Genomic DNA, 16983 nt, shown 5'->3' with positions numbered 1-16983 from the left:
ACCCCAGAACGCTTTAAGGTTACAGAGCATTCCTTTTGGCTGTCTGCCCCTACTAGATCATCTCTGCAGCAGTTTCACCCCTTTCATGGCTACACTATTGTTTTTCAGTACTGCCAACACCAGACCCCACTGCTGGTACAACACTCTGCTCATTCATTTTGTGGCCAAGACGCATCACCCTGAAGCAATATTCAGAGCATCAGGGGCACTTTGCTGCTCAGTCCCCCACACCTCCGAAAATCTCAGTCATAAAACAGCTTTAATGTCTTTGTCGATGCCTGATCCTGCCTTCTACATAGTGGATATGTATTTCCTCCAAGAGTGGCAAACCATAACTTTGGACACATAGGTCAGCAAGGTCTATGCCCTCCAATTCCTTTCTACTCTGCCACACGTGTACCCCCTCCCCACCCCATTCAACATGCTGGCAGAAGAACACTTGTCTGTTTTTCATTAGAAAATGCAAGCTCTTTTAGCCAAAAGAGCTACAGAGAGGGTTCCTGCCAAAAAGGTAGGGACTGGGTGTAAATCCTGCTACTTCCTTGTTCCAAAGAAGTGTAGAGGTCTTTGTTCTAGTTTAGATCTCTGCCCTCGCAACGCTTTCCTGGGGAAGGACAAACTCAAGATGCTCACTCTGACCCAGACCTGGTCTGTGTCTGGATCCCGGAGGCTGGATTGTAGCATTGGACCCGCAAGAATCTTATTTCCGGAGTCTCAGACCTGCAGTTCACAGTGGTCCAGGAGCATTTCCAGTTTGCAGTGCTTCCCTTTGGCCTTATTAGTGCCCCTCAGTTGTTCATGAAGGTGATGGCAGTGGTTGCAGCGCATCTTCTGAGGTCTGATGTACCAGTCTTCACATACCTCAACATCTGGCTCGCCCCAGGCAGTCTTGGACCACCTCCAGACAACGGTGAACCTCCTAACATCGTTCGCTTTTAGTATCAATATGACAAAGTCACACTGGACTCCTTTGCAGATGCTCCCCTTTGTCAGAGTTATCCAACCGTGCAGTTTCATACCTTTCCTTCAGAGCTGAGAGCCCAGGACATCAGGCTATGGTCCTGATGTTCCAGTCTCTGTCTTGGATCTCATTAAGGATGGTTTTGAGGTCGCTGGGACTCCTGGCCTACTGCATCCTGCTAGTCCAGCACACCAGATGGCACATGCAGGCTCTGTAGTGGGATCAAAAGTTCCAGTAGCCACTGCACCAGGGGAACCTATTAGACCACAGCCACATTTCAGAGGAGACTGTAAAATATCTACAGTGATGTCTGTTAGACCACGATTGGACCAGTGACAGTCCCTTCTCCTTACCCCACCCAGAGCTGACAATGGTCACGGACGCATCACTGCTTGGCATGGGAGGCCATCTGGGAGAGCTGGAGATCAGAAGACTTTTGTCCCCGGCAGAAACATTGCGGGTAGTTGAAGGCTTTCCTACCATTAATCAAGAGCAAACTAGTACTGGTACTCACAGACAACACCTCTGCTATGTGGTACTGCCACAAGCGTGGCAGAGTGTGTTCTTGGGTGCTGTGACATGAGAGTGACTGACTTGCCAGGGCATTTTTCCCATCATGAACAACCTAGTGGATTCTCTAAATGCCAGGGCAAACAGATTCCATTGCTGACACCTAGTGTATCGCAAATGGCTGCTACACCCAGAGTTGGTGCAGCGCATTTTCTAGCAATAGGGAGAACCCTGGTTCAATCTTTTTGCCACAGCCAAGACCGCCCAATGTCCGCACTTGTGCATGTTAAAGTTCACAAAAACGCTCTCTCTGAGACTCATTCCACCTAGAGTGGAGCTCAGGACTCTTGTATGCCTTTACCTCTCTTGGCTTGAGTTCTGAAGATCATCACGACAAACTGGGTCCGGTCATCCAGGTGGCTCCAAATTAGGCCAGGAAGGTGTGGTGTCCAGAACAGAACTCCTGGGCATGAGCATCCGTCGTCTGGCCAGGCTGCCGCTTTGGGAGGATCTGCTGTTGCAGCAAAAGGGTAGGTTCCTGCTCCCTGGTCTCTTCATTCTGAACCTCCCCGCGTAGAATCTAAGTGGCCGTAGTTAGTCTCCTTTTATCATCCTTCTGAAGTTGTGTATTTTGGCAGTGAGGCATCCTCCTACAGATCGAGTGTACACTGGGTGTTGGGACAAGCTTGTGGCTTGGCCAGACAACCTTCAGATTTGACTCTCGCTCTCTGTAGTGATATTTGTTTTGTTGTTGGCCCAGCAAGGACTTGCTTTAGGCAGTGGTAAAGGATATTTGTCTGCGCTTTTTGGCTTTTTTTGAGGTTCCTAGACCAGCCTTCTTTGTTGAACTCACCTGTTGTAGTGAGATTTTCTTAAAGCTTTACAGCACGTTTCCACGAAAGCCCTTTGTGTTGCCAAAGTGAGACTTGAATTTGGTTCTCACTTAACTCATGTGCAACCCATTTGAGCCAATGCACAGCTGTCTACTATGTCTCTTGCTCCTGAAATGTTATTTTTCTGGGTACGAGAACCTTAACTTGTTGTGTGTGTGAGATGCAGGCCCTTTCGGTCCAACCATCTTATAGGATGTCCTTCCCAGACAGGCTGGTGATGAGAACTCGAGCTGCATTCTTGCCGATGATAGTAACACCTTTTCACTTCAAGTAGGCTATCACACTACTGACTTTCTTTGCCCTGCTTCACCCCTCGAAAGAGGAAGAGAGATTACATTGTTTGGACTCCAGGGGAGACTTGAATTTCTGCCTTGATCATACCAAGGACCATTAGGCTCGGGCAGAACAAGAGAGGAAGAGAGCTGGAGGGGGTGGAGCGGAGACATCTCCTCAGCGCCGGGACACGCTGTTTGGGTAGCTATGCGCCTAACAAAATGTAATTCATTCATTGTTACTTCCCCACCCACCGCCATTTTGCAGGTATGGAGCAGCTGGATGTCTGGTGCATGAAATGCCAGCAGCTCTCCCAGCACCACACGAGTCCGGGTCTGGTGTCTACAGGACCGGAGCTACTGGCGGTTGGAATGGGCAAGAGCGGCCTCCCCTTCCGGGCACTGCTCATGGCCATGTCACGAGGTTCTTGTAGGCACATTTGTACCGCCAGGTATGTGAAGGGCCCTGAGGCACGGGCACGCATAAAGCACCTATTTCGTTGTAGGGCCAGAGCCACTGGAAGCAAGGCCTTCTAACGCACCAGCGGGCCTGGGGGAGTTTGATTTACTAGTGCGCATTAGAAAAGTTGCGCCTCTCATCGAAAACGCCAGGAGCATACTTTGTTGTATGAGGAGCTCATCTGTTTGGATTTGCTCCTCACGCCCAAGAAAGATTACATCCAAGGTGTACCTGTTTACATTATGTTTTTTACCGCCGTTAAGTCGTTTGAGGACTCTGAAAGCTGCACTCCGTGATTGACTACTGCTGGAACTTCACTGGTCGGCTGAAGTGTAAACAGCCCACATGTATATACTAATTGGAAGCCATTCGTGCTCTGCCACGCCGAGTAGTTTTCTTATGTCTCCATACTGGGGCTGCTTCCCTTTTTATTGGCCCACCATTCTTCAGGTGATGTTATCTCAGGCTATCGCTGCAGTTAGATTTATGCGGTTATCACCAAGGTGCTAAGTTTGTGTTCATATGATTCAGCTCGTTTCTCTGTGAAATGATGCCAAAGGGTGTAAAGAGTCTCATGCATTTACAACTGCGGCCCCTCTGAAAGGGCATGAGTAACCACTATTATGCATAATCAGTCAGTCAGTGATAACTTTATTTCGGTCATAAGACCATAAAAGTACACAAAAGTACATCAACAATTACAATAAAACAATAAATAGACATAAAAGATTAAGAAATTTAAAAAAGAATTAAACTACGAGTTATCAGTGAAGGAGAAATAAGTACAAAAAAATTAATTTAAAAAGATTCGTCTCCTACGCCACATGCTGTGTAGATAACGAGATACTGCAAAGACAATAGGGGGATGGGTATCATAAATTAGGGACCTACAAGCCTGCATGATATAGCGAAATCCCAAATTCCTGCAAATGGGAGTCAACCAATATTTTCTGATTACATGGTAGGCAGGACAGAAGAACAACACATGTACAACAGTCTCCGTTTTATAATTCCATGCAGGACAAATTTCCTGGTTCTGCGTCTGCCACTTAGATGAGAAGGACCTAACCGGTAGGGTACCATGTCTTAACTGAATGTATAATTTTCGAGCAAGTGGAGGTTCAATTTGGTCCATAAATTCCTCAAGTTTTGGGTCTGGTTTAACTATGAGGAACTCTGAGGTCAACCTACCCACCGCTGTAGAACTCGAAAGTAATAAAGAATTATGTGTACATATCAGGGAGAGAAGTTCTTTCTTTGATAACCCGGAACAATACGTTTCCGGGGTTGCCCACATTTCCGGAAGTCCTAAACGAATACTAGCTGCATTGATATGCAGGAGCCAGGGGATCTTTTTGTATTTAAGGGCAGGCCAAATCTCAGCAAATTCTGCTCTATATGAGGCCAGTTCAGGGACTGACCATAACCTCTTCCTGTACAAAATTGGTCTAGCACTTATGATCTCCTCTATTGAGACTAAGCCAAGGTCAAACCTAAGGGGGATCAAAGGCGTGCTGGAAGGAAGCCCTACAAGAGTTCTTAAGAAGGACTGCTCAACCTTTGTGAGGGTCCCTATCTGCTTGTGCCCCCAAAGTTCAGCCCCATAGATTGCAGCTACTCTTGCCTGCCGACAATAAATCTCCAAAGCAGGGGACACTGTTTTGTAGGTTGATTTTTTAAAAACTTTGTTTAAACCCCCTACCAGCTGGGCGAGCTTGAGCGTCGACTTAGCAATCTGCGCATTCCAGCTAAAATTCTCAGTTAAAATGACGCCCAAATAGACAAAGGTTTTAACCCTTTCAAGGGGAGTACCGAATAAAACTGGATTTGGACGCACCCGCTTCGGGGGGTTAAAAATCATAAATTTTGTTTTCCCCAAGTTGATTTCCAGTCCCCTTAGCTCGCAAAACTTCACAAAACCATTCAGTATGTTTTGAATGCCCGATGATGTTCTAGACAGTAGCAGAGTATCGTCTGCAAACATCAGAGCGAGCACTGGACCTGTAACCAATTTAGGGGCATCATTGTTTACCACACAGTTCAGATGGTCAACAAGACCATTAATATAAAGGCTGAATAGTGTGGGAGCCAACACACACCATTGGCGAACACCTTTTTGGACAGGAAATCGGTCAGTAAGGTCACCATATTTACCACACCTTACCTGGGCAAAATTATTTTCATGAAGCCTAGATAGGACGGCCAATAGATAAGGCGGAAGACCCAAATCTGCCAGGACTTGCCACAATTTAGCTCGCAGAACTAGATCAAAAGCTGCCCGCAGGTCGACAAACACTAGGTAGAGGCTGCCACCCTCCAACAAGGCTGTTTTCCAGTGCAAGACCTGCAGGCGAAAAATCTGATCTAGGGTGGAGGTACCAGCCCTAAAACCTGCCTGGAGTGTAGACAGAATCCCATTCTCCTCAATCCACCCCAGGACCCTGTCCAGGAGAACCCTCCCCATTAATTTTTGCGAGGTATCAATAAGGCTGATAGGCCTATAATTAGAGGGAGTTAACGGACAGCCCTTTTTAAGAACGGGCACAATTTCTGCCCCTAGCCAGGTGTGGGGTACATCACCCCCCTGCAAGATACAGTTGAATAGAACAACCAAATAGGGGGCCCATATCTTTGGTTGTGCCCTAAACAGGTCCCCGGGCAGTTTATCTAGGCCAGGAGCCTTATTAGGGGGCATTTTTCCTATCGCTGTTTCCACCTCAACCAGGGTAAAAAGTTCAGATGGAGCACAGCGTACAAGAGCTGGTGGAGGTTCAAGGGTACCAACAAACAGACCGTCATAATTACACGTGCCATATAGATCACCAAAGTGATTTTCCCAATCACTAGTGTGCATAATGCAAGTAATAGCACTATAACCTACTCTGAAGAACCCAGGAGCCAGTTATACACAGGTCCTACAGGTGTTTTCTTAGTGTGTGTTGAAGTTCCACATTACCAGGGCCACTCGAATTGTGCAATTTTGCGGCCCTAACCTTTTCTGTACAAATATAGATTTGCCACACAATCCTCATAATCCATCATCTGCTGCATAACCTGCAGATTTGAAAAGATGTTTCTAGCTCAAACATAACAACCTATACAAAACACGACGACGTGTTCCTGCGCAGCGGAGGCCCTTTTCAAAGGTTGACTTGTAGCCTTTCAGTTGCTTATTGCTATATTTGGGTTTTGAACTGATATTTTGCTAGACAGTGTTATCATGGATCCAAAGTAATGAACTACTATCAGAAATGTGATGCATCACGCCACATAATTTGCCTTCTCTTGCTGGGTGACTCAATGAACCCTCCCCTGTAGTTCCATTGGCCCTGCACAATACTCGCAGATTCACACCTCAGACAGCCTCGCACTCTCACGTTTCACTGAATGTACCTGCTCAGACCTCACATAAAACTACGGTCTGTCCATGTCTCTGGTCCAGTACGGTCACTTTACTTTCATTTTGTATGGGCGCATCTCTTTGTAGTTAACACCGCTTCGTGTAGTAGAACCTTCTGTCCTGTTGATGATGTTTTCCAAACGAGGCTGCAGAATTGTTAGTGTGCTCTTTTCAGTTCTGTTATTTTTTTCTCAAACAAATGCAGCAGTGAAGCCCTAAAAGCCAATGATCGTCCGTCTTCGGTACTTCTCCAGTTATAATTGAATCTGCACAGATCTCTGTTGAACATTCCTATACTGCCAGCTTTTCATTCATTGGGTTTTGTTTCTTGTGTGTGCTCTTCCTTTCAGTTTGATCCAACTGGATGGCTTGTTGAACATGTCCTGCAGCAGCTGTGAGGCTGTTTATCGAGTACTGTATTGGGAGAATTCAACGGTCTCTTTTCAGTAAGTATGTGGCACTTAAACGGACCTGAAAGTTTCGTGTGTGAGTATCACAACAGGCGTGTTTATAGAGTGTAAGCATGTTCACTCCTTTTATCAAACTTGAGAGTGAAAGGCTGAGTGGACCGTCCAAAATGTAAACGTGTGACCATGGACCCCTAGTTTCTTCAAACCTGCCCAGTTTGAACTGTGTGTTTTATGTTGTGATGTGAATTTGGAGGCAGTGCAGTAAGTGTGTATTGAGTGTGGTTCCATGTTTGCGTAGAAGAAGCTGTGGTTTGTTTGTAAACTGCGCACTATTGAGGGTGCAAGTAGTTCTCTTCCGATCAGTGTTGCCATGAGATGAGGAGAAAGCACGCCAGCATTGAGAACACTTTGGAGTAAAGGTGTGACAGATTTCAGCTTGTTGGTTTCTCCAGGCCGTTGTTCACTTTATCTCATTCCGCATTCTGCTCTTCACTTCCAAGTGGGGTTACCAAGAAAGCTCCTTTATTTTCGGATTGTCTCCTTCCCTTCTTCCTTTTTTTAAATGTCTCTTTCGTTGTAGTTCAGCAACTTCAGCTATACCAGTCCTGACTACAAAATATCTAGTACCCGATTACTCTACAAAAGCTTAATTTTACTGTTGGTATTTGATATGGTCCATAACAGCCTGTCACTGCACACAAACCGCATACATGCAAAGATTACCTTTAGTCTACCGTACTGTACACTAGTGAATAAGCGAAGGTACAATCATGTGTAGATAAATGCAACATATGTTGATTGGATTTGATAAATATGAGAAATGCTAATTACAAATCAGCCTTTACACTGTTATGCTAATAATTGGGTTACTATCTGTGCTGGACTGTATATGGTGATAGTTTGCCTTAAGTTCATGTTTACTTTGATTGTTTTGATCTGCTTCTTTGAACCTCCATTGATCTCACTATATGTTCTATATTTAATGTGACTCGAATCGTAAAAGTACTTAATTTCTGCAATGGGCATTCTTAAGTCCTAATACTGGCTAATGTATTATGAAGAAATACTTGTCGTGCATTATTATTATTAAACTGTAGTGTTCACTTTTTATGCCGCCTGCAGTTTTTGATTGCCCTCTGAATCGTATGAGTGTCTTGGCTGAGCTGCCAAATTTCTACATAGTGCTTTCCATCTAGGGCTGCAACATGTTGTTTTCAACTCTGGCTCAAGTTTAGGCCAGTAACCACCCTCTGCAGTGGGAACAAAAAGATGCCAGGCAGGAAGGTGGGTCGGGCAGACACCTTCTGTCCTGTTCGTTTGTCGGGAGGACACTATCTTCGCAAGCTTGAGCATGCTCATTGCTTCTTGGCAGAGATGGGTGTCACCTTCCTGGAACCCCCTCACTTCCTGACTCAGAGCCACACGTTACTCCAGCCAGTGTTTGGTCATCGAACTCCCCTGGGTGAGTGACTGCTGAGGAGAGTTGATAGGCTATCCAGGGAATATAATTCTGCTTTAGGAGCTAGGCCGGTGTGGTATTTGTGTTTGGTTGGATTGTCAAATTGGAAGACCTTCAGAAGAAAGATAGAAAAAGCTGAAAAGCCCTCAAAGGAATGTAGTTCTTCCACTTTTGATGATACCTACCACAGCAAAGGTCAACGATGCCGAGGGAAATCCAGAGAAGAAGATGATCAGAAAAAAGTGAAAAATACAGCATAGTCACTGACATTCCCACTGATGTTGCCAACGTGTGCTTCATTGACAAACAATTTGATGTTCAAACACTGCTGTTATTGAAGCAGTAAGTCTTTGATGTGGAAGCACTCCGGGCACACAATAATGTCTATATGTTATTGATTCATTATATCCATTATATTAATGTCGATGCATCTGTCAATGGCAGTGCTCATGCCGTTGGGACACCTATCAGTCACCCAAATCAACGTCTAAAATCTCCATGTCTACCTTTACTGCAGAGGCCTAGAAGTATAGATCAAAGAAAAGACTTAGACTGTCACCATCTGATTAAGTCAACGCCATAACCTGTGGTACCCCCATGGCTTTTTTTCTGATGGAAGAACTTCTGCAAACTTATCTCCACCCTCTAAATCTTCCCCCAAGGATAGTATCAGGGCAGCCATTGTTGTCTCCGATTAAAAACTTACCCTTGACACCTAGAAAATCAATCATTCTTTATTTCGATCAATTTAATATCATAAAAGACACTTTACAATAAAGAGGACCGATTTATCTCCATGAACATAACAAATATATCTTCCAAAGGCATTTGCAACCCTAAGGTACCTCAGTTGCCATTGGAAGAAAGTGTAGCATAACCAGGTTACCCTCTCCTCCTTCTCGCTCGCACGCTTTGGAATCCCATACACCCACCTTTTCAGAAGGTTCACCCTCTGAGACCTTGCCAGTGGATGACATCACAACTTCTCATGATTTTTTTAGTGAGAGGAGCTTCTAAATAAAAAATATCACTGGAAGCACCACAGACGTCTTTGTCCATTATAATAACGACCCTCCATCTCCAAAACCTTTCTCCCACTGGTACCAGGTTTGTTGGAAATTGCAGAAGATTCATTTATAACACTGCTACTGTAAAGACAACAACTCCATGTCTACTTGAAATCCATAAACCTTCTCAGCAGGATCCAGATTTGAGATCTAATCCCAAACCAGACTCTTAGCTGTGAGACGAAAGCATGCATCGGCACTCAAGATATCCAATACACCCGATAGAAAAGTAAGCAGATAGATGAGGCCAGAAAGGAGATATGTAATACTTCAGCCATTGCACAAATGATAGAAGTGTGACTGCTCTTATGGTTTGGAAACCATGGAAGGCCTTAAATCCTTTACTGAAATACTGAAACTCTCTAGACAGGATTTTGAGGGTATGGTTCATGAAGCTTTACTTTTCTGTCATCAGTGCTGCTATAGATCCAGTGAATTTGGCATCCTTCTGCTGTTACCATGGTTTCACCCTGTGCTGCTTTTACTGGTTGCACTTGACCACCTTGATGGCTGCGGTGCATCTGAAAATTCTCAACCTCCTATTTTATGCTCTTCTTTCGTTCTGGCAGCATGCGGATGAAAAAGTGAGCTTGAAGAATGAGACCGAAACCCTAAAAGTGGTTGGTCTTGAGGGGAAGAATGAATTATTAAAGTCACAGTACAGACCCAGAGGCTGTTGGTATTATACATGAGGGGTACAGTCCCTTTGACCCTTTCTGCCGCAGCAGCAGTAACATTATTGGCATAGCCACAGGTGCTCTAATCAAAGGAAATCTCTAAGGGAAATGAGCTCAAATTCAGCCAGCCGGTTCTCCTGTATGACAACCTTCTGTTGGCTGGTCATGACTTCTCCCTCTTCCTTTTTCCGTTAGCCACTCAGTGGGGGGATGACATATCATGACAACTGAAGGAAAAGGTAAATATGAGCGACAAGTGTGTGTTGACTATTCTAAGAGAGGGCTGTGGTGGATGGTGACATTTGAAAGTGGTGAGGCGTAAAAGCTCGCGAAGAGTGCTCTGAGGCGAGAGAGCGACCCTGAGAAAACTCTTTTTTTAGAGTGGGCAAATGGTGCACTTTCAAGCAAACACGAGAAAGCAAGAAGGTCAACAATGCACTTCTTAGTTTCCACTCCTCCACAGCTCCTCTCTCGTCCACCTCAGACTGCTCTCCCCCAGCCGCCCTCTTCCCCCACCTCCAAGCCTCTACTCTCCTTCCAGTCTCTCTCTCCTCCATCTTCAAGTCTCAGCCTCTCTTTCTCTTCCACCTCCAAGGCTCCGCTCCCTCTCAGTCTCTTCCCTCTCCACCCTCAAGCCTCTGCTCTCCCTCAGTCTGTCTCCCTCCTTCCAAGCCTCCGGTCTCCCCCAGCCTCCCCTGCCTTCTCCTCCAAGTCTCCAATAGATGAGCCAGCCAAGGCCAAATGTAGACTTTTCAACATTTCAAAGGCATCCACAAGTGCCATCGAAGGCGTGACAACCCCACAGTGATTGCAGTTCTCAGAGCCTACACACCCAACCAATCCAACTCTTCTTGCCAAACACTGAGCAGCCTCGTCTGGTCCCACTCCAGGCAGACCAGCCTGTAGTCGTCTGATATTGCAAAGTGACAATCTTCTTTCAAATAATTTCTCGAAAGAGAGGCTATGAATGGTTCATTCATCTGATGGAATCATAGAGAGTAAATATTCAGAATCTCCCTGGTCCTCATCTTATCCAGTCAACAGGTATCAGACGTAAGGTCACTGCAAGCATCTACAAAAGTTCTCCCTTGGTATTGATACAATCACCATGATACGAGAGCCCACGTTTTTCTAGAATGGCGTTCTGCCTCCTTCACGGTATCATTACATGTGGGACGATACTGTGAAGGAGGAGAATGCCTTCCTGTCTCATTTAAAAAAATTGCCAAATGAGCGCTTCTTTGGCAGGTTGAGCAGCTTGAGGTGGTGGAGCTACTCCTGTCTGCTTATCTGAGTCAGAGAAAGACATTCTAAGTTTTCCAAAAATAGATTTCCAAAGTGGAAAGAAAACCAATTTGGAAGGTGTACCCACACCAAAATCGAAAACACAAATGAGACACAAAGGATGGATTCTTAATTTTTCAAGTAATGGCAATGTATGAACCAATCATAATGTGCTTCATGGGTGTGTCTTTGCTATCCGGGACCTCTCACGAGGGGCTTGCGAGTGTCTCGCAGGACCTTAAAAAACATCATTGTATGTTTTTAATGGTGCAATACATAATACATTTTTGTTAGTTTCACAAAATCTCTAGTGTCATACTTAATTCAAAATTGTAGTAAAACGCTATTATCAACAAAATTTAAAATATACTATCTCACGAGCCATTTGCAAGCGGCAAATGGGAATTACAGCCCCCTCAGACTCCATGCAAGGGGTTGTGTGCTTGACTCACTCGCGGGAGTCACTCATGAATAAAAAAATTAAATAAATGTAATATACATGTTTAAATGACAATCTTATTATACATTAGTATTATACACCAAGTCAAAACAAGAATGACAATGTTATGCACTATAAGGGTGCGTGGCCTAACAAGATGGCTGTGTAAACATGCTCCGATTGTGCTCCCGCCCACTGAATACATCCTGCAGCATCCTGAAGAGACTGGTGGCCTGATTAGCTGTAGAGGCCATGGGATCGAATACTATAAGCCAAGTGACAGATGATTGACCCTTTGAACAGCGATCCTGCATGCAAATATGGAGAAACAAGAAAGAACGCAGTGGAGAGGACCCAGCCTGGCCCTGACATGGTGTGACCTGACCTGCTGGGCTGCAAAAGAGGATCGGGAAAGTATGGACTGGGGTGCCTGCCTCAAGCTGGTCTGTGGAGAGGGGTAGCGTGACCTGTGCATGGAAGGTCGCCGAGTGCTTGACCTGTCTTTTGAAGAGGCAGTTGAGCTCCTGGTCAGAGGGAGGACCTCTGCAGCCTGTAGGCCCTAGGTGCCGGCCCTGCACCCGGCCTGAACAGGGGAGCCTCCGGGACCTGAGGTAATGAGCCCCTGTTGTGAACCTTGGCCTGAGAGAATGCCTGGGCGGGCCCTGCTGCACAGATGCCCAAGTGAGCTCAGCCCCCGTCTGCGGCAAACAAGTGAGCTGCGTGGGGTTTGGCTGTGGTCTCGCGGGCCTCGACCTGCTCCTCAGTGGGGGCCAGCCTGGGGTGGGAGCTGACAGCTCCTGGCTTGTAAAACCATCGCCAGATGGAAAAGAGACAGGCCCTCGGGTCGGGGGATCGCCCCACACATGAGAAACTGTCGGGGCCTCCTGTAGGGCTCGGAGTGACAGGGCGGGCCCTTGTGACATACAATAGAAGAAACAGAAGGACAGAATATAAGCAGGCGCGGCCGGCATGACTGGAGAGGGTAGAGGGGGGAAGTTAATTTAATCAATAATAAAATAACTTACCAGCCATCTTCTCCGGTCCCGCGTCGCATCACGTCTGCTGCTCTGCAACGTGGTGGAAGTAACTTCTCCCCGCTCTTTTCTTTTGCCAATTAGGAGGAGACTGGGGGGCCGGGCGGCTGAACCTTCTTTACTTACCTGGTATTTGATAGGGCATGGGGCGACTTTGCGCAAAACGCATCACCGCCCGAGCAGGAGCCCATCTTCAAACTCCTGCTCTACACAGGGCATGCGCAGTAAACCTAATGGTTTGTGAATGTGAGTGAGGGGCTTTGCTCCTCTCTCACATGCGCAGACCATCTTTTTAACTCCTGCTCGTCTCTGCCTGCGTGCGCTGTGCGTGACATGCGCACAGTGCACTTTCACCGGCAATGAAGCGCACAGGCGGCCCGGAAATGTAAACAGACGAATTGTAAGCTGTCAATTCGTCTGTTTACATTCCATCCTGTTCACTGGCCGATTCTTTTGTGGGGCGCTGCCCCAACGCCCCTAATGGACCAGCCGCCACTGAAAGAGGGCCGTACTGTGTTTCAAGGCTTGTACTCTACCTGTTCCACCGAAACGAGCTTCAGAATTCCGCCGAACCATACTGCGAAAGAACATGTCTCTGCTGCTAAATAAACTTGCAATAGAATCAGTTCCTGCCTCTCACAGGGGAAATGCATCTATTCAGGATATATTCTGGTTCAGAAAAAAGGCCCAAGGACGGAATTCGGACAAATCCTGCATTTATGAAGAGCCAGCAAGTGAATCAAGAGGGATTGTTTTATATTAGTACTCAATCAAATATTCTTTTACTGCAGGTAAGGGGATTGGGGCTCTAGATTACAGGAAGTCTATTTCCACATTCTTTAAAAAAAAAAAAAAAAAAAAAAAATTGTATTGATTTTCAGATGTGAACTTGGCCCCTGAAGGGCGACATGCGAAAGAAAAAAATACAAACATAGGCAAATACCTGTGTATCCAGCCTCCCCGCGCACCTGCAATAGAATATGCAACAATACGAGGAACCAGATCACGTTCCACCCTCTCCCAATCTCATCCTACCCCATAAACATCCGACTTTAATCGTTCAACACTTATTGCCTAGAATGAGCAGGTTCAAACTCCATGCCCCTGTAATCCTTCTACACCTGCCATATCTTGGGACTTTTTTATGGGCAGCCTCGAGCCTTGTACACTCCCACCTTCAAGCCCATACAGTTATCATCCCTATTTTCCACACCACCAAGGATTGGGGGTGAGGGGAGGGGGACCTTCCACTCTCTTGCTATATCTCATTTTGCCAGTCAGACCCAGAAGTAATAGTGTCAGTTTGTATGTGTCATCAATATGGAGTAGGGTAAGTTTTGGTGCATCGGACCTGACCAGGCCATTTTTTTTGCTTTTTTTTGCCCTAAGTTGGCAGGGTATGCCCATACGTGGGTCCTTGCTCACTTTGCCACTGAATTCAAGCTAGCCCAGCTGATGAGGGGTGTTACCCCGAAACCAGTCCCAGGATGCTTGTTTCCGGTCCAGGGAAGACCTGGCTTGGCAGTTCGGGCTGGACTGTTCCCATGAGGCACAGGGTCAGACTGATTTGCATATGGCTGTGTCTGACCTGGAGTGGCAAAGTGAGCTAAAGAATGATGATGGATTCAACCCAGATCTGTGACTGGGGGTGAGTGTCTGAAAAGTTTCAGCGCTCCATCCATAATCTCCTTGTGCAGTCCAAGACCCTGCCCAGACAGGAAGTCAACCCACGCCAGAACCAGTCTAGAGCAGGCCAACACCACACAGTATGTAAGAATGTTCCATCTGCCGCACTGTAGCGGAGACACATAGGGGAAGCAATCACTCGCATCTGCCATAGTCAGTAATGTGTGGGGTTGACCCTATGAAATTATCTAAGCTGGATCAGCTTTAGTCTGGCCGTGATGACCGCTGCCCTATGTGCCCCCAAGACCTTAGTCCTATCTTCATTTTCTAGATCAGCCCCCCCAGATCGTCTTCCCACGCCCTCCAGAGAGCGGAGAATGCATTGTGTCGATTAGATATATGCATCTAGTTTATCTTGGCAATGTTATGGTCTCCCAGGTCTCCTATGATAGGTTTACTCTCTAATGGATTAAATTCAGTGAGGTCAGACAGGGCCATAATGTGTAGTCCGTGCATGGCGGAGCTGGCGGTAACTATTGAACTGACTGCAATGAAACTGGTATTCTGCCTGTAGAGTCTGCGGGTAGAAATCCCGATCACGCCTTATTTCCGAAATCCCACCAGCGTGGCCACCTGCAGCTGTATGCAGCCCACAAGAGCGACATTCACTCTGTCAGTTTTCCCCACCACCCTATCCGTCGGATATATCTACATTGGGTAAGAACCATTCTCGTGGCCGGAGGAAGACCATTCTAGCTACCCCCACCATATAAATACGAGACAAGAGAAGTGTCTCCCATCTCCCACTTCTCGGGTGCAAAGGCGTAGTTGTCCTGAAAGTCATATCAACAGTCATTGATGATTGGCAAATGCGACACACAGTAGTATGATTCAATGTATGCCACAGCGATACCCCCTCAGTAACTGGATTTAAAGCATTTGCTAAAAGCAATGCAGGGAGTACCACCCTCCCACAGGAAGCCACTGAGAATAGAATTTATATTTCGGAGCCAGTGCCATGGAATAGCATACAGGAAATTCTGCAACCGAGACGGAACCCGGGGCAGTGACACAATTTTAAAAATTTCAAAACAAAACGCAAAGGTGCTACACCAAACAATAAAGCAAGGAATCACTGGTCTATGTCCATAGTGGTTTTCTTTAAATCTCTTCTTTTATTCATGATATTCTTTTTGGTAAAGCAAAACACAGCACAGCCGACGCGTTTCATCCAGTGATGGACTTCTTCAGGGCTGTAAGTTTAACAAGCATATTTACACACATAAATATAAAAGCACATACACATAGTACAAATACTAACTTACATGTAACATACTACGAAGTACAAACATATATGACTAATAAGACAGGACTACTATGTACATATCATATCTCTTACTAATTGCTGACCTGCCAGTCGGGGCCAGAGGCAAGACCGACCACTCCTGAAAATCTTCTCTCAAGCGAGCTAATACTGGCTCCAGGATACGCGTCTACACCAGTGCAGCATTGGGGAACAGAAAGACACCCAAGTATTTAATCCCTAGCGAAGCAATCCATAATCCGGTTGCCCAGCCGAGGTCCTGTGTGCAGCTATTTGCCAAGAACATTGTAGATTTAGACATATTAATGCAGAGGCCCGAGGTTTCACCAAAGATGTGCATAATTTGCAGGATGCGGGTCCGAGTGTTCGGTGGTGGGCAGGAAGAACAGAACATCATTGGAGAATAGCACTATTCTATCGGAGAATCCCTACCCCCACTTGAAACCATGCACTTGATTGTCCATCCTCACCCCCACCTCCAGAGGCTCCATGGTAACTGCGAACAGCACAGGAGACAGGAGGTATCCCTAACTTGCCCCCCACAGGATCAGAATGTGTCTGATCTGGCACCGTCGCTGTCAAGTCTGTCTACAGCAGTTTGAGGTAGGAAAGAAATCTAGGGCCGAAATACAGGTGACTAAGGAGTACAAGTACTCCCAGCTCATGGAATCAAACACCTAGTCAATATCGGCAAGAAGTACCACTGCAGGTCTCTCCAATCTGTGAGCCAGCGCCCACGTATTATATAAATGTCTGATATTGTGTCGGGTAACATGGTGAGGCTTAAACTCAGCCTGGTCAGGAAGCACGATGTTTGGGATCAACCACACCAGCCTATTCACTAACCTTTTAGCTAGAATCTTCACCTCCATGTTTAAAGGGGGAATCTGGCGATACCTGCCGGCCAGGCTTAGGGAACACAGCTATCTCCGCATGTCATCAATCTGGTGGTAGGACAGCACTGTCAGCACCGGAGAGGATCACCTCCAGCATGTGTTCCTGAAGTTTAGGCATGTAGGCTTTGAAGATTTCACAAGGAAACCCATTAGGCACTAGGGCCTTCCTGGGGCGCAGCCCTGCCAGGGCCGATGACAGTTCCTCACCTGTGAGATTACCTTCCAGTAAGTCGCAGTAGACCGACTGGAAGAGTCTAAAAGGGAAGTGCAT

The 16983-nt window shown here is 46.3% G+C and overlaps 1 protein-coding gene across 5 annotated transcripts in view; it reads left to right on the top strand.

Moving 5' to 3' along the window:
• The window catches only part of ZFYVE27 (zinc finger FYVE-type containing 27), a 291267-nt gene that overhangs the window by 70700 nt on the left and 203584 nt on the right, over positions 1-16983 (top strand). For all 5 annotated transcript variants that reach the window (XM_085606361.1, XM_085606351.1, XM_085606358.1 and 2 more), the window contains exon 5: positions 6847-6942. In XM_085606361.1, the coding sequence (XP_085462487.1) occupies positions 6847-6942 (96 nt within the window). The remainder of the gene's footprint in view (positions 1-6846; positions 6943-16983) is intronic.

Source organism: Triturus cristatus, chromosome 1_2 (assembly GCF_964204655.1).
Source record: "Triturus cristatus chromosome 1_2, aTriCri1.1, whole genome shotgun sequence".
Classification (NCBI taxonomy): Eukaryota; Metazoa; Chordata; class Amphibia; order Caudata; family Salamandridae; genus Triturus; species Triturus cristatus.
The sequence above is the reverse complement of the archived record's forward strand: the minus strand, read 5'-3'. Positions and strand labels throughout refer to the sequence as shown.